We start from the raw sequence: 26144 nt of genomic DNA, 5'->3' as shown, positions 1-26144 counted from the left end.
AGGGCTGAAGCTCCCGCCTTATGGACACAACGCAGAGAGACGCAGCAGGCGGCACCGAGCTCGGTGCACCGGTTCGAACCCCACGCTTCTGTCCATGGACTCTCTGCGTTCCAGTAGTTACCCCTTCTTGTCTTCTCTAGCGCCTCCTACCTGTTGATAGATGTAAAAAGTGAACTTCTGTCGTTCTTTTTGTAATAAAGTTTTTTTGTTTTTTTTTTAAAGAGAAACAAGCACACGGTGTGTATTTGTAACAGCCCTCCGCTTTATTGAAATACATCGGAGTCAGGTTAATATAATGAGTTCCCCACGGTAAGTGTGGCAGCCAGTTCATACATTATTTTTTTTTGTTTATTTTTTTTTGTTTGTTTTGACCTTACACCTTAAATATTTTTTTTTTTAATTTTAATTTTGTGCAAAAAAGAATCTACCACCTGTAGTGGGTTATCCTCAGTAAAACGCCCAAACCGGTCAAAAAGGAGCAAGTAAAACAACAGAAAAAAAACAAACCAAAAAAAAAAAAAAAAAAAGATTACATCTATAACATGCAAAACTGTACAAATTATTACAAAGCAATCCTAGAAAACAAGTGGAATATGATATGAAAGAGCAAAATTATATAGAAGGTACTGTAGATAAGACCTCACTGAAATGCAAAGGCGTTTGAACTTTCTTTCCCCGAAAAATTTCATCATCATCATCATCGTCATCATCGTCGTCATGTCCTCGCCGCTCGCTGGCTCCGCCCCCAACAAACCTCCCACACAAACATCTCATTGGTTCACACGTTTCCTGAGTCCCTCCCCCTCCCGCACGGGCTCCTCTTTTCTTAAAGAGGTGCAGTACGCGAGGTCTCCCGCCACCTTGTGGTCCACACTGGTATTACAATGTCAAGCTTGAGATTCTGTACAAATACCAGCCAATGGTTTAACGCCTCTTGTTTCATTCTACACATCGACTCCAGCAGGAACTAAACGAGAGCTCGGAAAGCTTTCGAACGTGATTCCAATAATTGTTTTAAAAAAATAAAATAAAATAAAAAAAGCTCTAGGTTTCTTTTTGGAATGGGTGGTTTGGATCCGCGTCGTGTTCCTAATGGGGGGGAGGAGGGGGGGGGGGGGATCAGCAGGAATGACCACGAAATGCACGAGAGTTTATCGTTTCCCTTTGTGGCGAAGTTTCCTCAAGGTCGTGGGAATCAAAAAAAGCGAAACCGTTCTACGAAAACAAACTTCTAACGCGGGAGGAGGAGGGTTCGGCTAAACACCGAGCAGCACTGAGGAAACAAAAAATACAAAACACGACTTTTCTTGCAGCTTACATTCTTATTTTAGTGTCTTTTTTTTTTTTTTTAAAACCGTAGTGTGTTGTGATAAGAAGCTTATTTCTTAAAACGTTAGCGGTGGAGGGCGTGTCAGGGCCTCCCGAGGGGGGCGGGGCTAAACGTCCATCCGTTTAAAAACAACAACAGAAACTTAAACCAGCTCCTCGGTTTGTGTATCAGGTTACAAGTGAGATTAAACGTCCAGAACGAGGAGAGCCGCTTCACTCAAAACCCAAAGTGGGAGGAAGAAACTAAACAAGAAACAAGAAACCAGCGCACACGTGTCAAACGTACAGTATAAAACAACCTAAATCTAAAACTGGGTAAAAAAAAAAAAAAAAAAAGTGGTTAAAATGGCTTTTTGTGTGGAAACAACTCAAATCACTCCAAAACAAAAGAGAATCAAATTTTTTTTTTGTGTTTTTTTTTTTTGTCTTCTCTATAGTATTTTCCTTATCATATATTACTCTCTACTTTGAACCTATGTACATTATTGTGATGAGAGTCTGCAGGAACCGGCAGGAGCCAGCAGGAGGCGCAGTGACGCGTTGGACCGATGAGGAGAGCTGGAGACGATCAAAATTAAAAAATGAAAAAAAAAAAAAAAAAAACACAATAAAGTTGCTGCACTTTAACATCAGGAGCAGAAATAAAGAATAAAACTTGTTTCCTTTTCTATTTTTTTTTTCTTGCCATTTTTTTTTCTCTCTAAATAATCGCGGCGGCCGACGAGAGCAAGGCGTCAAGCCGAATGACCCACCCCCCTCCCCCCCACGTCCTCGTCTGCGCGGCCCATAAATAAATTAAAACGTGGCCTCTGGACGCCGACGGCTCATTTGTACAACCAACAAACCTTCTTCTCGTTTCCAGGATCCGAACGGAAAAAAAAAAACTCCACGGGGGAAAACAGCCGAGTCGTCGGTTCAAAGAGGAAGAGGAGAAAAAAAGAAGCAAAGACGGGACGTTGTGGTTTCCTATGTTGTCGTTATGGCCCCTCCCCCTTTCTCACACACGCACACACACACAGAGTGAGGTTTCCCTGGGAGACTTAGTGTTTGCGCCCCCTGGTGGCAGCGGAGGACAGGAGGAGAGGGGATTTTGGGGGGGGTGCAGTTCTCTGGGCAGAGTGGGCGGGGGCGGGTGGGTGTGTAAGGGTGGGCGGGGCAGCTGGTCAGAGGCTCCTCCTCCTCATGTGTCCCAGCCCATGCGGTCTGTGCTCTCCAGGGACAGGGACTTGGTCTTGTGGGGGGAGGCCGGGCTGGGGGGGCTGCTGAAGGTGGAGCTGTTGGAGGCCGTGGAGTGACGAGGGGAGTCTGAGTCCTGGAGGGAGGGGGGGGGGGGGGGGGGGGGGGGGAAGAGAGAGAGAGAGAGAGAGAGAGAGAGGGAGGGGATAAGAAGAGACATGAGAAGAGGTTTCTGTATGAAGACGTCAAAACACTGAAGGAAGAGAGAGCAGCAGGAAGGAGACGTCAATCATCAATCACAGTGGAGTTTATTTTGTAAGTCTACTTCCTGCTGCTCCGTCTGTCCTGAACTGAACTGAACCAGGAGCAGTGAGGAGCCGAAGACCCCCGGACCCTCGTCTTCATTCCATATCAGATGAAATGAAGAGCTGGAGGAGACATGCGGGGGTGGGGTGGGGGGTTGCTCCTCATCTCAGGTCAGTTTAGGGTCTCAGTGTCTCAGGCCTCGTCCACACGAGTCAAAACGATCTTTTTTTCTCCCTCAAATTTTTTCCGTCCACACGTCACGATAAACACGAGGCCTAAGGGAATGTAGTACATATGCCCGGCCTTTAGGGGCACTGTGACACACCAAATACACCAAAGACGGAGCACATAGAAATTATAAGTAGACTCCTGCTCATGGACTTTATATAACTGAGTTATAGAGGTCTACGCTGGTCCTGCTGCTAGCGTCAGTAGCTTCTGCAGCCACCTGGAGCATTGGGTTTGCAGTTGTTTTGGTTATTAGGTGACCTTGCGGACCCCCGTGGGGGGGCGATACATCATTGTTTTTACACAGCTGATGGTCTTTGCCGTCCACACCTCAAAGCCGAGCCACGGTGTTACAATTTCCCCACTCTGGGACCCGAGTTTAAAAAAAACAACAAACATTTTCAGGATTCTAAAACGCGGCTTCGTGTGGACGATCAGCCAAAAACGGTGCGTTTACGAGAAATGGCGTTCTCGTGTGGACCCGCCCTAAATGTCCTACAACGAAAGAACAAGTTTACTTTGAATCAACATGTTTACATCACAGAGAACACACACACACACACACACACACACACACACACACACACACACACACACACACACACACACACACACACACACACACACACACACACACACACACACACACACACACACACACACACACACACACACACACACACACACACACACACACACACACACACACACACACACACACACACGATGCAGGCGGGCAGCTCAGAAACTTTGTTTGATTAAAAGCTTTTAACTTGAAAGTCGAGCTCATGTTTCTGTCAGCCGCTTCTCAAAGTGTCGTTGGGGGTATTACACTCCGGGGGGCAGCAGAGAGCTTCGGGGGGAGTTCTGGGCAGTTGAATTTCTCCCTGCTGGATTCTTATTTTTGATCTTTTGAAGGACAGGATGGTTAAATTATTAATCCTTTAGTTTATCAAGCCACCTGATTTCAAAATAAAAGCTCCTTGTTTCCTCCAAAGCCGTTAGCAGTCGTTTAGCCTAATATCCACCGCGCAGCGTGCGCCAGTTACAGACGGCTTGTCTTGTCATGTCCTGACAAAAGTTGTGGACGGTAGAGAGAGGGGTCTCGTCCTCACACACCTTGAGAAGCTCTGCTCGAGGACATTCTTTATCTGCGATGTATTTAGCTTCGATCGCCGCGAGCTGCCCAGCTACATCGCACACAATGGTTGCGTGTCGTCATGTTTGGACGGCCGGCGGGCCGATGGTGACCCTCGTGTGCGTCGGAACCGGCTCACAGCATGCAGACTAGTGCACCCCCACCCGCACCCCCACCCGGACCCCCGCCCGGACCCCCACCCGGACCCCGCAGTGCTCTGCTGGTTAGAAACCCAGCCGCGATGGAAGCAGACATGCTCTGTGATCTGCAGCAGCCATGAGGTGGGGTGGGGGGCTCCGAGGAGGAGGGGGCGGGGCTTATGATGCAGCCGCCGATCCAGTGAAGGATGCAGCGAAAACTGGCTGATGGCGCTGATGTGACGGGGGAGGGTAGAGGGTAAGGGGGGGCGGACTCTCAGTGACATTCTGTCTGTGTGTGTGTGTGTGTGTGTGTGTGTGTGTGTGTGTGTGTGTGTGTGTGTGTGTGTGTGTGTGTGTGTGTGACACACAGTGGGAGCTCGGGGGGGCTGGTGTGTTGCGTGCAGCCGTTGCAGCCGTTGGGACTTTACCTTCATCTTACTAAGCAACGTCCTTAAAGCCCTTTTCAGATCGGGGGTCTTCTCCGACGGTGAGACTGCCTGCCACTGACAGAGGAGAGTTCAGACTCAGCGCCCAGCTGACAACATGCTGGGGCGGGAGGGGGGAGGAAGAGGAGGAAGAAGAGGAGGAGCAAGAGGAGGAGGAGGAAGAGGAGGTTGCGCCAGGTAACAGCGGGGAAAAGAGGGGAGATTGGAGTAATGGGAAATTGACAGCTGATGGGGCTGATGGGGGCGGATGGGGTGGGGGCAGAGAAAATGGCAGGCAGTCTGAGGGTGGGGGGGGTCAGCGGGGGTCAAAGCCTCTAACTGACAAAGCTGATGCTCCTCATGAATGATGGCTCGGGTTTTTTTTCCTTCTCCTCCGGGTCAGAAATGTTTCCCCTGCTAAGGATGCTACGCTAACGCGTGTGATCCACTCCTGTCGAGTGACGATGACGAAATCCTGAAATCTGACGAGCTAACAAAATCAAAATCACCTCGTAGTGGACAAAACTAATCATTTTCACAAAGCTATGGCTGTACGAATGATTTCCTCACTGAGCATTCCCCCTCCGAAAGCTGAAAATCCCCCGCCGTCCTGCAGCGTGGCGTCGAGCTGCTCTGTCTGGGCGAAGGAAGAACTGCAGGCTCAGAAATGTCCAACAGGTTCAAGAGTGGAGGAACTAGAGGACGTGTTTCCTCTGGAAGGAAGAGGAACAAGAAGACGACAACGACGATCCTGACGATCACGTGAGGAGAATTAAAAAAAAAGAAAAAAGAAGAAGTCTGATGGAGAAACGTCACGGAGGTCTTCATCAGATCCTCAGCCGAGGAGGAGGAGGAGGACGTCCAGCAGGAGCGCAGGAGTCACTACAGAGCGGTGGGATGAGGCGAGGATGTTTGTGACGGATGTACGGGGGAGGAGGGGGGAGGGGGAGCTCTGCGATCTAGACTCAAACACGACTGTCTGCTACAGGAACACCCATCGCCTCCAACGGCTTCGCGGTGCTACGACGGGCGGCGTTGGGTTTTACTCACCTCCCTGTCGAACTGGGAGAGCGGCGCGTCGCCGCAGTCCATCCCGCCGCCCGAGGACAGCGAGCTCTCGGAGGGGGACGTCATGGTCTGCCGCTTGGAGCTGTAGCTGCCCCCGGACAGCTCCCTGCGGAGGGCGCTGCCGTTCTGAGAGGAGGAGCCTGCACACGGACAGAGGAGGGGGGCGGAGTCACACAAACATCCACAGCGGCTAATAAACATGATATTACAGTTATTTGTAGATGCAGCTGTATAAGAAATCAAACTCTTGACTCTTGATCCCTCGTGGGATCTCTAAAGCTTCTTTACACTTCCATGTTGAGTGAAATGATAAAAGGCTGCAGTTTATACATCCAGCCACTAGGCGGAGCTGCGTTTTATCATGCAAGCACATTTTAGCTTCAGCCACTCAGCTCAAGTGCCGGATGGAGGAAATATGTTTCCACAGAAGACGATGCAGTCAATGTTTTTTTGTCCCCGTTGTTATCGTCCTTTTGTAAACTTTTAATACTCACGTATTCCCAGACCACTGCTGGCGCTCATGGAGCGGCCCGGCTCCGCCCGGTTCTTAGTGATGGAGGGGATGCTGACGGAGCCGCTGAATCCTGCGCCGCGGTTCTCCTGGACACGGACGTTCTGGGTTAAACAAACAAACAAACAAACACACACACACACACACAAACAAACAAACAAACAGAAACACAGACACGGGACAGGGTGCAGCAGGGGGTGAGCGGTGAGGACAGTGCAGACAGAGACGTTACACACTTCACACACATGAATCCAGGTGGTGGGAGTTTGTGATGTTTTGGTGAATAATTGACTGAGATTTGAAGTTAGTTTACAAATAAAACAAAAACCAAGTGCTTAAAACTCAGTGATGACATGCTGTGTGTGTGTGTGTGTGTGTGTGTGTGTGTGTGTGTGTGTGTGTGTGTGTGTGTGTGTGTGTGTGTGTGTGTGTGTGTATATATACCATGGGCAGGTCTTTCAGGATCTGGATCCCGTCTCCTGGTCCCATGTGGGCCACGTGGTTGAAGTTGGTCGGGTTGGAGATGAGCTTGTTCCTCATCTCTGGGTCTCTCAGCATCTCTCTGCAAACACACACACAGAGTTAGATCCAGTTATAAAACTACTGCATTTACCATTGTTTTTTATTTATTTTAAAGTGACTCTGGCCCCGCCCCCTCCCCAGTGACTCCACCCGTTCCACTGTGACTGACTCGGCCCCATCCAGTGACTCAGCTCCTCTGATCCCAGAGTGACCATGTCCCCACCACCTCTACAGTCACTCCAGTCACTCCAATCCCTCCCATATTAACTATGTCCCCCGCTTCCTCCACAGTGATTCTGGTCCCACCCCCTACACCATGACTCCGCCCCCCCCCCCTCCCCTCCCACCTCCTCTGCTGCAGCCGCTCCTCTTCGGGCACTCTGAAGGAGAAGCGTCTCTTGTTGTTCATGCTGCGAACCATCTGCTTCCTGCTGTTGTCTGACGTCTCCGGCACCACCAGCTCATCACCCTCTGGAGGAGCACAACATTTCACTTTGCTCGTGTGGAAAAACTTTTACAAGCAAGATAGATGACTAAGAAGAAGTAACAATACATAGTCTTAAAAAAAAAAAAAAAAAAAAAGAACATGCGCGTCTTTAAGTCTAATTATTGAGCTGCTTGTATTTGATATATTTCCCCTTAAAACACATTTAACAACATGTCACCATCTCCCAGTGTTCAAGTCAAACAGCCACATATTTCATTTTTCCTGATTGGACCAAATGTGACTTTAAAGTCCAGTCGTTGAGCTTTCTTACCGGCCATCTTGTTTCTGAAGTAGATGAGGCGCACCGTTTCCAGCCCCAGCAGGTTCAGGGAGCCGTCCGTGTTCAGAGGACGCACCTGAGGAGGAAGAACACAGGTCATCCTCATCCTCATCCGTTTAAGTCCCATCAGAATGTGCTGCAGCATTCCTCCAGCAGGTGGAGCCACACAGGCGCTTCACACACTGACCTTCTTGAGGGGGATGGTCTGTATCCACTCCATGGTGTTCACCTCGAACACATCCACTGCGTTCTCGCTGTACACCGACAGGTAGGGGGCGTTGTAGCCTGAACAAGAGCGAGTTTTCACTTTTACACCTCATGAATGCAAATAATTATTTTAACTTCATGCGTTAGTTTTCGAGCTGTTCTGTACAGAATCAAACAGTGAACTACTTATGTATCAGCATCTGTACATAATGAGTCTCAGTGTAGTGGAACTTTGTACTTTGGTGGATATGAAAGATCTTTTATTGCAGATCTAATTGTTTATATTGTCCATATTCAGTGCTTTGGTCTCTCTCTCTTTCCACATATTCTGTAATTTCGCTCTGGATTACTCGCACGAAAGCCGACGTCGTCACTCACAGGCGGCGTTGGGCACGGCCGGCCACATCAGCTCCTGCTGGCGCGAGCGGCGGCCCTGCGAGTCCACGTACACGCCGATGGAGCTGAAGCACAGCAGCAGCTCTTTGCTGGAGATCTCCACGGCGCAGAGGGCGTCCAAGCCCTGCTGGGGGATGAAGGCCAGCGTGTGGTCCTCCGGGTGCAGCAGGCTGACCGGGGACACGTCTCCGTGGACGCTGAGGAGGTCAGAGGGGAAAGTTGTTTTTAATGGTTTTTAAAAAGGAGCTTTCCGTATGAACCAAACACGGGGGCGGGGGGACAGAAAGCTGCAGTGGCAACCTGTAGCGGGTGAAGCCGGACTGGTATCCCACGTAGAGACGCTCGCTGAGCAGACCCATCCACTGCACCGGCCCCGGGGCCTGCACCTCCCTCAGCCGACGGTGACGCCCTTTGCTCTTATTCACCTGCGGGATCAGAGAGAGGCTCCATCAGGGAATCACTTCGAACCGAATCAACGAGGAAAAAAAACAAGGTAAAAGCTGACGTTAGGCCTGGGCGACATATCGAGTCTTTTGTTGTGGACGATTTAAAAAATACACACAGCAACAAGGTGACTACCGCTAACGAGAGTGAGATGTTTGTTCCCACAAAAGGAACACTATCGTCAGTTGTCTGGAATTGGTTTGGGTTTGTGACGACAGACCGGGTTAGTCTGAAGCCTGTTGCTGCAGCAAAACCAACTTATTCCAACATCTAAATAGGGGATCTTTTTTTTTTTTTTTTTAGGTTTGATGAAATAAAATCAAAACTTGTTTTGAGACATCTGTTTCATTTCTACTTTTTCTTTTCTTTTAAAAGTAGGGGAAGAAAAAAAAATCAGACAAAACTTTGTAAATCTAATTCTTTGTGAGAAAATCTGAGATTTTAATTTTAGGCCATATCGCCCAGCCCGAGCTGACGTGTGCTCTAATTGGGGGGAGGAGGGGGAGGGGGGGAGTGTGTGTTGGGACCTCGTAGCAGATGATTTGTCTCTTCATGGCCACACACAGGCAGGTGAGGGAGCTGTTGCGGACCGGCCCCGACACGATGGTCTGGCAGCCTTTGGTCTCGGCCAGCTTGTAGGAGTCGGTCTCGCGGCCGTCCAGCGCCTGCGTGGGGAAGAGGCGGACGTGGCGGTTCCTGCCCGAGATGACGGCGAGCAGCTGCTCCTGCAGGATGAGGTCGATGTGGTGGACCTTCTTGTTGTCTCCCACCCGGATTATTTCTGAGGACAGAGGAACGAAGCAGCTCAGAGACACGGACTTAACCCCAGACGGGGGAGGAAACAAGCCCGGAGGTGACGACTCTCACCATCTTTGGTGACGTGGATGATGAAAAGACCCTCCTCGTTGCCGAGGGCGACGCGCTCGTGATCTGAGGGCGAGACAGACAAGAGTGTTTCAGACTTTTCCGCGACCTGCGAAGCGTCGCGGTAAATTCTGCGCAGACACGCACCGATGATGGCAGCAGACTGGGTGGTCTTGATGAGGGGCAGGGTGCTGTCGTACGCCTCCTTGGGCACGTAGACGAAGCGCTCCTTCAGCTTGTTCTTCTTGAGGATGCGGTGCAGCTCGTTGAGGAGGCCCACCCACTTGTTCCTCTCCTGGTCGCTGTCGGCCAGGATCAGGATGGAGGGCTTGTGGCTGCTGGAGGGGGAGAGCTGGGACGCCGTCACCTGAGGGGAGAACGGAGACCAGATTCCTCAGTGAGTCTGCCAGAAGCCGGCTGCCGACTCGCGTCGGCCCGCGAAACAGGAACTCACTCTGAATATACAGGGGATGTCTTTGCGGCTGGCGTGGATTACGTCCGAGGCCAGGACGGAGCTGACGGAAAACTCCTCGTCTCTGAAAGAAAGTTACAAACACAGCAAACTTTAACGTCGTCTTCTATCTTCCTGCTTTTCATTTGTGAGTCTGCCTGCCAGTGTCTGGTGTCACTGTATCAGATCGTCTGTTTCCTAGTTTAGAGGCAATCCGGAGCGACAACAGATGAAGAACCGCCGAACTACAAGATATTTGACGTCTTGATTAGTTCCGACTGTAAATAAAACATAGTTCAGCCTTTTGGAAATGTTTCCAAAGTTAACTAAAATACTGTATGGTTGTTTAATTTAGGAGAAAGGTGTTTAATAAACATAACTTACAGTTATTTCAGGTTAAAACTCATGCGTTTGTTCAGACTTGATGAAATCAGTGAGATGATCACCAACTAGTCTAAAAATGCAGTTTTTCATACAATATTCATTGGTTATGTGTGTTAATGCTACTTAGCTGAGAAAAGCTGGAAACAGCTCATCAATTCGGAGGAGAAAAGATAGAAACCCAACAACAGTTTAACCTATCTGTTAGTTTCTGCATTGAAAAGAATTAACCTAACTGCCTCTTGGCTCAAGCTTCTTGAAAACTAATATCGTTTTAAACTTATTTTCAAGTGTAAAATCTCAGTTTAAACTTGCACAAGCAGTGGGATCATGTTGTTATGACTTTAAGAAACACTGATCACGTCTTTCGCCACCAACACCAAAATCAGAATCATTTCCTTTGCGTTTCCATCCCTGGGAGAGTTGGAGGCGACTCGTCTTACCTCATGTCGATGACCTGGCTGACGACGACACTTGGTTGCGTTGCTTTTCCTTCTCCCAGCTCATAGAGGAAGAGTTTGAAGTCGCAGACCACAGCCATCGCTCTCTGCCAGCCCTTCTTGACCCCCGTCGGTTTGGGCACCTGCACGGGAGAAAAAAAAACGTGGTTCAGCGACACTTGTGGCCCGAGTCCAGCCGTTACGTGACACAAACCTCCCGCAGTCCACCGACTCACCCTGACGTGGCCCTCGTACGCCGTCCCGATGCCCCTCTGCGGGTCGATGCCCAGCGGACCCTTGGTCTGGTCCTGAGGCACGGGGCACACGGCGGGAGCTTTGTCTGCACACGTCACGTGGCAGGAGAAGTTACACACTGCAACACAGCAGCGTATAACATCGTCATTGTTCAGTCCCACCACTGTTTGTTCCTCCTCTCGCTCTTTTTCCGTTCTCTTTACCTTCGCAGGTACATCCCTGACGAATGAGGCCGACCATGAGCGAGGTGCACTGGTTGCACTTGGTGGGCGTGTTGAAGGACTTCACTACAAACTGGTGTGCTTTGGGCTGTGGAGGCAGGAGAGGCAGAGAGGAGTAGAATCAGAGCTCAGGAGTGAAAATAAAGAGGACCCCCCCACCACCACCACCACCACCACCACCGCAGGAGCCCACCTTTGGCGAGGAGCGTCCGATGCTGCCGTATCCGCCGGAGCGCATGGTGGGGGTCTGCACTGTACGCGGCGGGTGGTCTATCAACTGTGGGAAACAAAGAACAGCCATGAATCATTCTGAGGAGGGACGGAAACTGGTTTGAATTAAAGTCGTATCTGTTCATTCGAGAGGAGTCAGGTGAGGCCACTTCAACATCTTAAAAGATGTATACGACACTTTTACACCATTTACTTGTTTTCTTTCAGATATTTAGTTTTCTATTCCCTGTTCATCCAGTAAATAAATATTTATGAATTTATAGGTCTGATTTTGTTATATATATATATATATATATGTATGTATGTATGTATTTTATTCCCCATACATTTCTTCTTGAAATAATTTTGCCGTTTCTCCGACACAGTGCTTGTTTGAGTCCATTAACTTAAAGCAATGAATTTAATTTACCACAGGGTCCAAACAGGAAACGAAATGAATTCAATTGAGTCATTCAAATAACGTATACGAAGCCCTTAACATAAAATGTAATTTTGTGTTGCTCAATTATTTTTAGAAAACGTATCTAACCTATATTCTGTTCGTATGGCAGATTGTTTTACCAGAATTCATCCATTTATTATTGTATTTTATTTCAATTACATTATATTTTAAAAATTTATACTGATTTATTTAATATCAATAGTCATTTAGTTCATTTAATTATATATTTCTTCACTTTCTTCATATTTTTTTATTGTATTCATTTAATTTGGGCCACCAGTGGGCGCTGCTTGTTTTTGTAATGAAACCTCACACATGCGTGCAGAGAAGAATAAACTATAAACATTAACAATGGGAGTAGACGGACATTGGATGAAGTTGTATTGCTATTCCGGGTGAGCAGCTGCTCTCTGACCTCGATGGGCTCCAGGTCGCTGGCAGTGGAGGGCGAACGAGAGCGGGACTTGAGGTGGGACTTGGGGTCGTCTTCCCGGGAGGGAGTGTTGGAGGGGGTGAAGTTATCGATCGAGTCCACCTGAAGAAAAGAGGAGGAGGGGGAGAGTATGAGCTGAACTCAATGTGCTAAGAGAGACCAGGAAAACCAGTGACCACCCGTCAATGACCATGCTGACTTTACAACCACCAACACACACACCATGGACCATGCAGCACCCGTCACAAAGCCACAGCCGACACACACACACACACACACACACACACGCACGCACCCCACCCCCCCAAGTTAATAACTTAATCCACAACCTTTGACATGCACCCAGACAGCCAGAGACACAGAAGAGACCTATCAGGCATTTTTACTGGATCCTCTGAAGAAAACCGTTTCACCCTCACGAACAGAGGGAACTTGCTGCGGGTGAAGCTGGTGTCAAATTACATAATTTTGTACACGTTTGTTGCCAATTCTGAATCATGTAAAGCTCGTTCCCGGAGTTCCAGAAAAACGACGTGAAACGGTGTTTCTGAGCAGAATAGGTCCCCTGTGGAGGTGAGCGCGGCGGCGACAGACAGGAGGAGGTCGCACAGCGCAGTGTTGGTGCTTACGCGTCTGCCTTTGCTAGCTGGGCCAACGGATGGCGAGCGCTTCAGTGTCAGGAGGAGAGGCAGAAAGGTGCAGAGACACAAGAGATGAGTGGACATTAGAAAACACTCGCTTAAAAACAGGAATGGGGAAGGATGGATGATGAAGAGGGTAAATAAAGAGTGGAGGCTGTTAACACATCACAGGCCAGTGTTTCCCAACCGATTTTGAGCTTTTCCTCAATAATCTTGTATTTACAGAGAAATAATGTGAATAAAGGTGAACTACTTTATCAATGTTCCTAGTTACTTTGAGTTTAGCACAAAAATCCAGATATATTTTAATAAAACTACGAGGCCCTGGTTGGGAATCACTGTGCTAAAAACTACTTCATATGCACGAGGGTTGGACTGCAGACGGACAGTGACAGGGAAAGGGACGGATGGGTTAATGAAAATAAAAAGGGATGGATGGATGGTAATTAGGGAGACAGCAGCTTTGGGAAAGTCAGCAAGGCGCGCAGCGCCGACAGGAGAGTGGGCTGAAAAACAACACAACGAGTCCCAGTCGAAGGATTTCTGATCGGCAGCCTCCAACTACAAGAGCGAAGGTGGAGTCGTTCAAACGACCTACGAGGGCGAGGAAGCGCCGGTGTACAAGGAGCACGGACGAAAAACGTCCAATTATTCTCGTGCACGCGGTCACGTCACACAGAAATTCTGCGGCTGTTCGGCTTTTGAACAACGCGACACTGAAGGATTGTTAGACGACAGCTTCAGATCAAGTTAAAATATCATTACTGCATTAGACTAGAGCGCTACGTATGTTAAATCAAGTTTAATGAAAGCTTTCACTGAGCAAAATGGTTCTACTTTACTGTTTGAAGATATGATCTTGGTCCCGTTGCACGTTGTCGTGTAAATGAGTCTTAAGATATCTCATCAGATGAAGCTTCTGCTAAGTAGCGGTAGCGGCGTTCTGCTTTCATTAACTAAATCTTTACAGTCGGATGAAGGAAAGCTCAGAGCGCGGGCGCTGCTGATTAAATATGGAGGCGCAAACATGACATTTGTTTCAGGTGAAGCTCTGCGAACTGTTCTAACCTGGTCGATTAATTTACCAACTCGAGAATTCTTCACTCACTGAAGTCATTAATGCAGAAACATGAGACTATCCAATTGATATTCATTGGGGCTGCGCAATATATGCGACATGTAATAAATGCAATAATATTGATATGTGTGTTGAATACACACTGAGGTAGAGTATATTCTAATGACAGTGGTCTCTCTCGTATCTCCTTGGTTTTTTGACCTTTTTGTGAGCTCAGTCACTCACATTCACTCTGACACGCAGACAACGAGTGCATGAAATCATCATCCACTGCAGTTTAGCCATGTATAACGCACATGCTGATGTAAATGTCTGAAATATACACTAATAGACAAGAACATGCACACACAGGCCTGTGACACTTTAATAACTTCCTTTTCTTCAAGGTTCTGGTCACAGTTGCCATCTTTGTCAATGTTTTTTTAATTTTTATTTAATCAGGTATAAAAAGTAGTAATAATTAGCTGTTGCTGTTCTCGCAATATAACAGTCTGTGCTCTGAGTATATCTAACGTGACGTATGTAAGCAGGTCTCTTCTAATTCTTCTTATTGATTCTCCAAAACATAAGAGGTTTTCAGGTCTGCTCTTTATTCTATTATTTGTAAATGTGATCTGCTTCGAATTGAAGGTTGGAAACCACGGATTTAAAAGTTACAATGCAGGAAGCCAGGAAACAGCCTATTATAATAAAACTGAACCACCAAATATTCCTCATTATGTGGCTTTCTCACAGAATATATTTGCGTTTCCTTCATCTTGATTTTCCATCACATAGCGTTTTTATAAACTGGTATTAAAACAGTAAAAGTGACACAGCCTCTCTGTTTTCACCTGTATAGACTTATTGATAGATCATTTTTTAATAGAAGAATCTAATGACAAAATCCGAGCAAGAATGAGTTGTTTTTCTTTTCCAATCCTGCACGGACAGAAAAATTGTAGCTACAAAAAGCTGTAAATCTTGATTAAACGAACAATTAACTGAACCAAATCCAAACATCCCAGTAAGAGCCACAACATTTAATGGGGAAAACGCAACTCGCTTGTTTCTGTGTGACGTTCGTGAGCATCGAGATGTTTTCAGTGGCTCCACTCTTCCTCACTAACACCAGTAACACACACACCTACAGCGTCTCTATCGTCTACAAATACACATGTATGTACGCAGTCCCGCTACACACACACACAACTAACAGAGGTCAGACTTACATCTTCCCAAAACTCAATTAAAGAAGATGAGGATGAAGAATAAGAGTCCTGATGTAGCAGAGAGTGACGCGAGGAAGAAAAAAAAAGCAACCAAAAAGACAAAATCAAAGTAAAAACAAGAGAAATTTAGGAAATTGAACACAAACAAACAAGAAAACTCAAGAGAAATGAAGTCAACAAGCAGCACATTTGTGAGATTTAGGAGGTTAAGTCGCTAATTCCTGCTCACAGGAAGGATTTCCCGCCCGGCCCCTTTTTCTTCAATACTTACATCAAACTGGTCCAGGGCTGAGGTGGGGGCGTTGAGAAAAGCCAGGAAGGAATTCTGGGAATCCTGGTGCTTGACGCCTATAGACACGGGACAAATAACACAAAAACCGTGGATAAATATTAAAACATCAAAGGGCGACTGGAAACAAAAGGAGTCACAGGACTGAGCGGGTGCATTCATATGACTTCAGTAACTTTCACATACGCAGCACGAGGCATTCTTTTTCTTTATTGTGCCGATGTAAAGGCCTCAGGTTGGGGTCCCAGTTCAAATTACATAACCCTCTTTTACTGATAATCCTTCGGATGCTGGTGTGTACAGAGAAGAAGTGTTATTTACCCCTTCTTAACCGCAGCTCCTCCGTCTCCTTCTTCAGCCGCTCGATCTCCGACAGGAGGTCCTCGTTTTTACTCTCCACCTCCTGCAGTTTGCTGCGGGGTCACAGACAGGGTGAGAGGGTTAGGGTCCGGCAGACCGCCGGCAGAGCCCCCGGCTTTCCGTGGCTGCTCGCCTTCCTTACCATTCTGTGGAGATGCTGTTGGCCTTGACTTTGTTCAGCTCGTCCTGGATGCCCTGCTTGGCCCTGATCTCGGCGTCCAGAGCCGACTGCAGCTCCAGACGGGCCGACATGTCCAGCTTAGCGAAGCGTCTCATCTTCCACGGCATGTCCTGGAGCAGAGGAAGGTCAAAAAGACAAAGTGAAATGACGAGAATAGGCGCCTCACAACGCAAGAGTTTAAATGAATAGGTAATTAGTAATTAGTAACAGGTAATTGCACACTTTGATACTGTAAACAATATTTGACCATCTAGCATGTTTTCATCATGATCCAGTTTGTTGATATGACATTAAACTCAAATTAAATTGAGAGAATTTTACAAATTGTGACGCTTCAGATCATCACTGTATCTTGTGCGGTTAAAAGACTAACAAACTTTTGATTAAGTTCCCATAAAGTTCATTTCAAGCTGGTTTAAGAGTGACTGTCACCTTTGATTAGATGTAGAAAAAAAGGGTCTTAAAATTAGAGGATTCGATTCCAGAGTCTGGAGCAAATATAAGTTTATTTTATGCTCATGTAATTAACCTCGGGGACAATATAGTCACATGGTTCAGGAATAGAGGAAAGGCTGCATGATGGACTTTGTTAGTGTGCGTGCTGTGTGTTGTGTGTATATGTGTGTGTGTGTATGCGTGTGTGTACCGTGGCTCTCGCTCCCAGGCTGGTGTTTCTCAGTCCCTCCAGCTCTTCCGTCATCTTGGTGGCCAGAGCCTGCAGATATCCCCGAGCATCCTTCTCATCACTCACCCTGCAAACGCACACAAATATTTGCCTCAATGTACCTGGAAAACACACTAAAGAGTAGAAAAATAAACACACAACTTTCTGCAAACAACCTCCTGCTGGATGCATGAAGGAAACAATCACACACAGAAGCATTTTCTCGAGCACGGAGCTTTACTGTTTGTTGTTCCAGTCAGAACTCGATAACGTCCGATACAAAACAGAAAATATTTTTCTCCTGGTTCGACAGGTCGACGGTTCAAATACTGAAATACAAACTAAATGAAACGATTAAGTTATTTCCCATTTTGTTCAGTGACTGTTTAAAAGTGTTAGATTTCAGCGACAATTCCTTCACTCTTGAGATTAAATTAAAAAAACACTGGATTATTTTAATATTTGATTTTTGATACGCCTGTTACCATAACTTTGTCTTTCAGTTGTATAATTAATTAAATAATTAATGCGACCAGTGAAAATGTTTAATCCAAAGCTGCTTCTTTCTGTCACTAGGTGGAAAAATAATTTGCATATTTTGATGTTTATGCATATTTAGTTTGGGCCAACATAAGTGTTAGTTGCCAAAAAATGCAGCATGTCGCATTGACAAAACGGGAAAAATAAAACTTGAATGACGCTTCAGCATCAAATCAACCTGACACGATTTCCTGACCGACCACCAGGGGGCGAGCCTGATCACCCGGTTCCTGGAAGAGCCACACTGGACATTTGTATGTGCATGTTTGGAATGTGTGTGTGCGTGCGTGTGAGGTATGCGCACTATGTGAAGACTGCAGGCTCGTCCAACAGAGGGAGGCCGAGCAGCTGGCGGGGTGTCAGCTGCAAAGGGAAGTGATCCGAGAGGAAGGGAGGGTCAAGAAGCTCCACCATCCTCACAAGTATGTGAGTAATGCTGCAGTTATACCGAGAGGAGGAACTCGATACGTTACTAGACAGTGTGTGTGTGTTGTGAGAACGAACATGGCTATCTTTCGGTTTCTGCTACAACATCAACGAGAGACACACATGCACCAGCAGGTATTTGGGACATTTGAGAAGAAGTGTGTCTTACCACTGGATGATCTCTGTGATCTGGGCCTCCCAGTGAGCGACACTCTCCTTTTTGTCAGCCAGCTCTCTCATCTCGTCCTCCAGCTGCCGGTTGGAGCTGCTCACCTTCTCAAACATGTTGGTCAGCTGAGAAGAAGAAGAAGTAGAAAGAAAAAAAGACACGCTCACATTAAAAAGTCATCTGTGGAATCATCAAAGTTGTCCTACGACGTCTGACGCCCGGTAAATAGACTGATATATACATGGACGCTGTCGGAAAGGGCTGTGCTGTTAAATGAGCCTAGCAGGTCCAGCTGCTGTGCGACTGTGAAGGTGCTCGGCCTCGAACATAACCGCCGCTTTAATGTACACACGTGCAAAATTACTCGGCAGATTTTACGATACAGTTCCCAGATGATCCCCCCCACACACCGACACGGCGCTACCAAAGGTGTTTTACTGCTCTGCACTTCACCTAAATCCTTTAATATGGGAGGCGTGCGAAGACGGAGCCGTTGCAACGTTGCCCCACGTCCAGACAACAGACTATCGTCTGCTCTCGTTGCTCACTTTGTCAAGACCGGCTCATTGCATCACTGCTGGTTTCACAAACAGCTTCAAATGTTTTAGAAGGACTATCGGCGCTACAATGTCGTGGAAAACAAACTAACAACCAAAAAGCACAGTGAAAATATGCTCCGTTAAACAAGTGCTGTAGTCGGTAAGTCACACTTGTGGTTTCTGGTTCTGACCAAAAAGGGAAAAAAAGAAAGAAAAAAAAGAAAAACATTTACACTGGTCTGGGTTTGGCATTTCGAACATCAAATGGAAAGTTGTATACAAACTCAACAGTGATGTGAATTCTGCGAAACACAACAACACAATGCATGATGGGTCATTGTGGTTTGAGGACCAAACAACGGCACATAAACTGTAGAAAACAGGATAGAAACCATCTTGTACACGGAGCTCCTGGGTTCACGTGTTTTAACTTCAATCGGTGGACAAAGAGACGCTTTTCAACGGGACTGGATTCAGTTGTTTGTTCGGATCGCGACTGTTAACACTTCCACTCGCTGGACAATGTTGGAAAATATCGCTGACATGCTCGCGTGAACACATTACTTTGTGAACGATCAACACGCATCCAGAAATCCCGGCGAGGATTATTAATAACAGACTGGAAATGGCATTGTTTTTCCATTTTCATTTCACAGTCGGGACTGCATTTTAAAAACAATCACACGGAAACTGAACGCAGTGCGTTTTGCAAAAAACGTTGTGCTTCTAAAGAGTTTAGTTGGAGAGGACTCCGGAGATGCCATGAAAGTTTACTGCGTAAATATGTGATGGAATTATCCATCTTCTATCAGTACCAACCTGAAAAGAATGTTTTGGTTTTTTTTATCTTGTCAAAAGAAGCCACAGTGTCCTGAAAGTGCATTCTGCTCAATCTTTCACCGTTACGCTAAAAACTAAATTATTCCATGATCTACAAGCTGACTTGCATTTAACGGCGCAAACTGAACTTCAGAGGGGTTTTCCTGTTCACTTCACCTCAACTGTAAACACCCAGAAGAGCCCGAGAGTTGAAGACAGAACGGTTTGATTTTGCCACTGAGCAAACTGTGCAGAAATGAGGCGTTTCCTTTGAAAGATAAGACTAGTTAAACAACAGTATTTTCACACAGTTTAAATCCTACTGCGGACGACGCGCACAGTCTGATCCGGTCCATTAGTAGGGGATCTTTGAGAAATACTGAGAGTGGAATAACAGATTATTACATGATGGGAGCGCGGCGATAAGCCTCCAGTGGACTGAGTGAGACTGTAAAATCAACACTCTGGCGTTTGATTCCATACGTCAACGCGTCTTTGTCGACCTTGTTTGAATAGGTGGCTTTTCTGAACTTCCAAGAGAAGTTTCCAACATCAACACGTCGCGATCCAGAGTCGTTCCTGCCTGTGTAGGAGACCGCAGGATATTGAACGGTGATTTCTTTGGCATCGTTTTCAGCGAGGAGGTGGAGGGAGAGGAATGCGATGGAAGAGTCGGAGGTGGAGGTTATCTGGGGTTAAAGAAGTGTGTTTTCCTGCGTGTGAAGAAGTTGCGGTGCGGGTGCGCACACACACGGGCGACGGCGTTACCTTATCGAGCTCGCTGGACAGCTTCTTCTTGTCCTCGGTGAGCAGGACTCGCTCCCGCTCGTACTTCTGCTTGTACTCCGTCTCAAACTCCTCCCGCTCGCTTTGGCTGTGAGGAAAACACAACACGCACGGACCGTTAAAACGCGCAACGCTGTGTAAACTCGTGTTTAATTCCCTCGTCGCCGTTTACAACTGAAACGCCAATCTGAAGTCCTGCTGGTCGCATTAACGCAATATTGACATCAATCACACAAAGCCAACACTTCAACCAGTGGTTTGCAGCCCCCCCCCCCACACATTGCTACATCATAATACTACAACAGGCCACAACACACTGGGTTTAAAAAACAGGCAATCAAAACTTTCAATCTGAACTCAGATTTTATTGTTATTATTATTATTAGCAGGATCTGTAGATTCTTCTTTTTAGGTTTAAATAGTGAGCCTTATATATTTTTACGATGAGGAGCTTTGTCTCTCGGTTTGCCCTTCCGAGGACTTTCTGTTTTGTAACCTGACATCAAAGAACTTCGCTTCGCCACATTAAAGCGGTTAGGATCTGATGGAGCGGCGTGTTTAGCAATGAATTAGGAAGCTGTGAGAATAACGTCGGTAACGCCGGGCGGGAAAGTTAAACTCCGGGGCACGAAAACAAGGCTGTAAAGCTTTCACCACAGAAACTAGCTTGTATTAAAAATCTGATTAAAGCAGCCGTTCTCAATGTGGGATCAGGTGCCCTCGATGCAGAAAGGAGGTCAAAACAAAGAGGAGAGTTTCTTCACATAACATCTCGGAGGTGGCCTTATGCTGACACACTTATTCTGTTTTGCGTCGATCGTGAACGTAAAAATGATCCACACAGTCCTGTACATTTCAATAACTCTTGCCTCTGTGTTGATTTCATTGACATTTGTGCATCTGAGACCTGAACTTGGATAAAAACACTCCTGGTAAAGTTGAGTTGCCTGGATGAGGCGGTAACTCTTGCTGGGTGAGGGACGATAACAGATCTTAAAAAGGACCTATTCTGCATTTCAAAGCCTCATATATTGTGATAAGCACATTAAAAAACGTTTTATTCAGAATAAAACTTTGGACATCACAGAACAAGTCAATACGGCAATGAGGCTGGTGCCAAATTACAAGCACACAGTGCTTTGTGATGACAGGAAAAGTCTACCGGGAGCTGATCAATCAGGGGGAAAAAAGGGATATAAAAGAGCTTAAAGAGACTTGAACAAAAATGACTGAGAATGAGTAAAATAGGTCCTCTTTAAATGTGGAATTTCTAAATTCAACTTCACAGTTCTAAGTTTTACACCAGACAAACTACATGTGTTTACCTCAAAGACTCATCACTGAAAAAGACATTGAAGGAAAATAAGGCAAAACGTGTTCAGAGATTTGAATCCAAAGTGTCGTTTTGTTTTCTGAATGACAGACAGACGTGAGGCAGACGCGGTACCTCTCGCGGCGGTTCTTGTCCAGCTTGTCTTTGAGCATCAGGATCTCTTTCTGCAGGGTCAGGTGCTGGCTCTCGGCGTCCCGCAGCTCCTTGCGCAGAGTCTTCAGGTCGCTGCTGTGCTGCGCCTCCCTGCGAGACAGTTCCGCCTCGAACCCCAGCGTCTTCTTCTCCATTTCCCCCCGCAGACGCCCCACCTCCTGGCTCTGGTCCGCCGAGGACGGGGCGGCGGAGGAACCGGCCTGCTTCAGCTGGGAGAGGGACCGAGGCGAGAGATGGGATCGATTAGAGAACAGAGAAAACATGAAGTGCTGTGTTTACTATTGAGAGGCGACACTGGGGAAAAAGCCAAGTCTTTTTTACGAGTATGACTCAAATCATTTCAGGGAGCTTTTACAAGTTTAAGTATTTTCACATAGTAACATAGTAGTCTTAAAATATTTCTCAAAAAGTAACATAATTGGGGGGATTTTCAGTTTTTGAGGTGTTGCATTAATAAAACAAGTCAAATCTGTGTGTCTTTTCTACTCTGCTGGGGGGGGGGGGGGGGGGGGGGGGGGGATCCTCCTTCACTCTGCACATAAAAAACTTTTAAGGATGGAGACGCCGTCGAACAGACCAGTACCTTCAGGCCTTCCAGCTCCTCCTCCAGCTGTCGGCTGTACAGTTCGTTGCGTTCTCTCAGCTTCTTCTCCTTCTGAGTCTCTGCCGTCTGCTCCTCCACCTGCGCCTCCATCTGATCACAGACACACACCTCACATCAGTTCCCTGTTTGTTACCCTCATGCACACACCAGGTATGGATTAAAAAAGGTAGGAGTTGAACAACGACAAAAAGACAGAAAGACAGACTAAACAGACGAGAGCCGTGCACCAACCAGGACAGGGGGTGCTAGCAACCACGGGGATTCTACTCTACCTCCTTCTTGCCCCTCTCGGCCTTTCGCACCTCAAGGCGGAGAGCCTCGACCTTCTGGTTCTGGCTCTCCGTCTCCTCCTCTTTGTCGTGCAGCTGGCGAGTGAGCCGCTGCTTCGCTGACCTGCGAGAGCAAATGAGAGCAGAGAAGTTGAAGACGCACTCGGTTACAGCAACCCGGAGCGGGAGGACTGAGAGGTGAGGAAGGGGGTGGAGGTCTCTACCGGAGGTCTGCGAGTCTCTCGTTCAGCTCAGAAAACTCCTGCATGGCGAGCTTCCTCTGGCTTTGCGCCTCCTTCAGCTCCTTCGACTGAGACTTCAACTTCTCGCTGGAATCCACGAGGTCCTGAACACAACCCAACACAATCTCAATAAAGTCTGAAAACGCTTCGCCTGTCATCAAAGCCGACTTCGTTCCACACTTCTTCCCGTACACTGAAGACGTTGATAAAGTGATGCTGGACTTAGAGTAAAAATATTGTATGGTGTGTCTACTGTTCACGCAATTATACACTTCTGCTTTGCACTTCTAATAACATAGATATTCGATGACGCGTATTGAGCTCGAAACACACGAGCATGTAACTTTCAAACATATGCACAGACAACCTAGAAAGTCATGTTTGTTTTTAAATGCACTGAAGATATCTAAACAACACATTAACCGTTTGTGACACTGACAATAGTTTTATCACATAAAAATGGCAAATTGTCATGTTTATGTTCTTCACTTTAAATAAACCACCAAAGCAAAAATAAAAATTACTTAAGGGCATAATTTTTCCAGTTTCTCAACAAATGGTTGACTGTTATTACTCTCCTGAACATGACTTGATATCATCTTCATACTTTGGTATAGGAGTTGAAATAAAAAGCCACAGAATCACACATCTCTTAAGATTTGCTCTCTAAACTGAATAAATTAAAAGAGTGCAGCTACCTTCTGTAGGCTGTCCCTCTCCTCTGAGGCGTCCTTCATCTGTTTCTCCAGAGTTTTGATGCGTTTCGATGACTCCTCCAAGTCCCTGCGAGCCGCTGACAAGTCCTCCAGCTGTTTCTCCAGCTGACCCGAGTCTGAGACACACCAGAGAAATAGTGATTAAAACTATACGACATGGAGTTTAATATCTTAGTGTGTAAGGTCAGTGCATCTAAAACACGAGACGTGCACTCAATAAGTATGCAAACAAAAGGTCCTGACCGGCGATCTGCTTCTTCAGGATGTCGATCTCGCTCTTCAGGTTCCTGATCTCCCCATCCTTGTTGGCGTTGGGGGGGCCATCGCCCGTTGGGTGCTGCAGCGCCTGCACCGCCTTAGTCGACTCTGCAACACGTCGCATTTTTAACAAGTAATTCACTTTAAATGCTGTGTGAATGTATGTGCATGATTTGAGTGCATATAGTAATCTCCTTTCACGTAGTTGCCGTTTATACTGTTTCTGGAGTTTAAATCGACTTAATTTTACTTTCTACCTTTAAAGATGGCTTTTTGGGTAAAAGCATCCCCATGATGCTGCCACTACCATGCTTGTGTTTATACCGAGTACAGTTTTTCACTCCGATAACAGCAAATCAAATCAATCAACTGCATGTTGATGGTGCGGTTTCTCACACGTCTTGTTACAAACTGCAGTTCAGATCTGAGATTTCTTCTGCAGTGGATTTATCTCTGCCACTCCAGACTCTCACGTCAGGTTCAATACAGAACCGTGAAATCTTCAGAGAAGTCTTGGTACCTGGCTCTTTCCAACACCGTCTCTTAGTTATGACCGCATGACACATGATGGGTTGGAAAAAATAAAAAACCACAGAGGATTTGGAAATGTTGCTGACTCAGAGTGGACGTTTTTCTTGCGACTGAACGTTTGATTATCACCGCTTGAACAACATCCAGTGCATTTAGATTTGGACTAGTAGCGTCACAGAACTTTCATGCAATCAAACGTGTGTTCTCTAAAGATTCATGTGATTGTGTACCGATTCTCCGGCCTCACCTTGCAGTTTGCGGCTCAGCTCGAGTTTCTCCTGCTCGAGGCGGCGGATCCTCCTCTCGTAGGCCTCGGTGGCCAGGCTGTCCTCCAGGCCGCGCTGGACGTCGACGTCTAGCTGCTGATGCCCCGCCGTACCCTGCTGCACCCCCATCTGTCGCAGGCAACCTCTGTCTGATAGGGTACTGCATGGGGAAGAGGACCGGAAAGAAAGTCAGCTTGTGAAGACATGAAGATGGTACAAAACAGGAATAAAGTTGAGATGAGGAAAAGGCATTTCAATTTAGTGGGGGAAAACTGGGCGTTGAGGGGTTAAACGGTAAGAAAAAGATGTCAGGAGGAAACAGCAGGGAGGGAACGCAGGAAAGAGACGACAGAGACAGAGATGGGCTGTAAGATGAGACGATGTTGAGTCATGGAAGAAGAGATGGAAAGCGAGGGAGGGAGACAGTGTGGAGGGAAAGACGGGAGAGGAAACGGCCATTATCGCTGAGCCCTGAAGAGATAAGGAAGGAACTGGTGGGTTTGTTGCTTTCTCACGAGGAGTGCCTCAGCGTGAGGACCAAGCGCCAGTCGTGAACATCACCTTATTAGGGAGGGAGGCTGCGCTTCTTTAGATGGAGGGATAAGAGCGCTACGCATGGAGGGAGCTTACATGGGAAATCTGCTCGTTTATAAAAGACTAATTATAGGTGACAAAGCTGCCACTAACTAAAAAAAAAAAAAAATACACCAAGTGACTAAAGATTATTCCGACACTAAGTACTGGTTAAAAATGTGGCCAGTACATGTGAAAGGGGCAGGTGTGTTTATCAATACATCGGTATTCCTGAGCGAGACTCACCATTTACTCGTGTAGGTAAAACCCACAAAGGGCAGGTGGTGCCCAGAGAAGGCAGTGTGAGAGGGAGGAGGCATAGTTTCCTGCAAATGATATAAAAAACATTGATAATGTGTCAGATTTTTCATATTTGGAAAAACACAGCTTAGATAAAAATACTAAATGGCATTTCCATTCAAAATGGAACCAATATGGCGGATTCCTCTTGCGGCATATATTGCTTGTAAATATCCGGCATTAGTTTGAGTGTGCAGGGAAACTGCACAGTTTGTGCGCATTAGAAAATCTGTGTCCACAAACATATGAGAAGGCAACATCAAACACACTAAATTGCCAAAAGTATTCGCTCGCCTGCTTTCACGCGCATATAATTAGGAGGCCTGTAATTATTTTATATGGAAGTGACTGGAAGACCTAAATTCAGTTTCCATTAAAAAATACACTTGGTTATGAATTGTTGCTGCTTCGGGTGGGAACGCAGAAAAGCTTTGAATCACTCCGAGCACAGTATAGCTGTGTCTGGTATAAATATGGGCTTACCTATATATTTGTTTTAGTTTTTGTTGTGGTGGGTACAATATTTAATATCCAACTAGTGCCACTTAGGTGTGCTACAGGAAAAGGATGCCAAGTGATCTTTGTTCATAATAACTAATATACAACTGGATGACCTATTGAAACAATCCACAAGCACATTTGCTTTAGTTGCTGTTGTTTAGCTTTAAAAAAATTTTTAAATAAATCACCATGGCCGAGTAGCTGCTCTTATTAGACGGATTAGACAGCACACAGTACCTGGTACCCAGTACTAGTATCACCATCGGTGTCTGACAGAAATGTTTGTCATTTTGTTTAATTCATGAATGCCGACTTATGGA

The 26144-nt window shown here is 46.5% G+C and overlaps 1 protein-coding gene across 2 annotated transcripts in view; it reads right to left on the bottom strand.

The window, feature by feature from the left end:
• Positions 1 to 240: 240 nt before the first annotated feature.
• The window catches only part of cdc42bpab (CDC42 binding protein kinase alpha (DMPK-like) b), a gene marked incomplete at its 5' end in the record, with an annotated part of 79442 nt that continues 53538 nt past the window's right edge, over positions 241 to 26144 (bottom strand). Inside the window, 33 exons of one of the 2 annotated variants that reach the window (XM_080491479.1) lie at positions 241 to 2641; positions 5793 to 5950; positions 6305 to 6425; positions 6766 to 6883; positions 7191 to 7314; positions 7602 to 7686; positions 7798 to 7895; positions 8196 to 8410; positions 8514 to 8638; positions 9185 to 9438; positions 9525 to 9587; positions 9669 to 9888; positions 9976 to 10057; positions 10797 to 10936; positions 11030 to 11166; positions 11252 to 11357; positions 11463 to 11546; positions 12358 to 12477; positions 13005 to 13043; positions 15577 to 15653; positions 15916 to 16007; positions 16097 to 16245; positions 16782 to 16887; positions 17935 to 18059; positions 20061 to 20166; positions 21526 to 21773; positions 22148 to 22258; positions 22441 to 22561; positions 22662 to 22783; positions 23378 to 23511; positions 23639 to 23761; positions 24432 to 24610; positions 25270 to 25349. In XM_080491479.1, the coding sequence (XP_080347605.1) occupies positions 2510 to 2641; positions 5793 to 5950; positions 6305 to 6425; positions 6766 to 6883; positions 7191 to 7314; positions 7602 to 7686; positions 7798 to 7895; positions 8196 to 8410; positions 8514 to 8638; positions 9185 to 9438; positions 9525 to 9587; positions 9669 to 9888; positions 9976 to 10057; positions 10797 to 10936; positions 11030 to 11166; positions 11252 to 11357; positions 11463 to 11546; positions 12358 to 12477; positions 13005 to 13043; positions 15577 to 15653; positions 15916 to 16007; positions 16097 to 16245; positions 16782 to 16887; positions 17935 to 18059; positions 20061 to 20166; positions 21526 to 21773; positions 22148 to 22258; positions 22441 to 22561; positions 22662 to 22783; positions 23378 to 23511; positions 23639 to 23761; positions 24432 to 24610; positions 25270 to 25349 (4194 nt within the window). In that variant the 3' untranslated portion in view covers positions 241 to 2509. The remainder of the gene's footprint in view (positions 2642 to 5792; positions 5951 to 6304; positions 6426 to 6765; positions 6884 to 7190; positions 7315 to 7601; positions 7687 to 7797; positions 7896 to 8195; positions 8411 to 8513; positions 8639 to 9184; positions 9439 to 9524; positions 9588 to 9668; positions 9889 to 9975; positions 10058 to 10796; positions 10937 to 11029; positions 11167 to 11251; positions 11358 to 11462; positions 11547 to 12357; positions 12478 to 13004; positions 13044 to 15576; positions 15654 to 15915; positions 16008 to 16096; positions 16246 to 16781; positions 16888 to 17934; positions 18060 to 20060; positions 20167 to 21525; positions 21774 to 22147; positions 22259 to 22440; positions 22562 to 22661; positions 22784 to 23377; positions 23512 to 23638; positions 23762 to 24431; positions 24611 to 25269; positions 25350 to 26144) is intronic. The other variant, XM_080491480.1, reaches the window with a different exon arrangement.

This window comes from Lipophrys pholis (assembly GCF_963383615.2).
Source record: "Lipophrys pholis genome assembly, chromosome: 21".
Lineage (NCBI taxonomy): Eukaryota > Metazoa > Chordata > Actinopteri > Blenniiformes > Blenniidae > Lipophrys > Lipophrys pholis.
The sequence above is the reverse complement of the archived record's forward strand: the minus strand, read 5'-3'. Positions and strand labels throughout refer to the sequence as shown.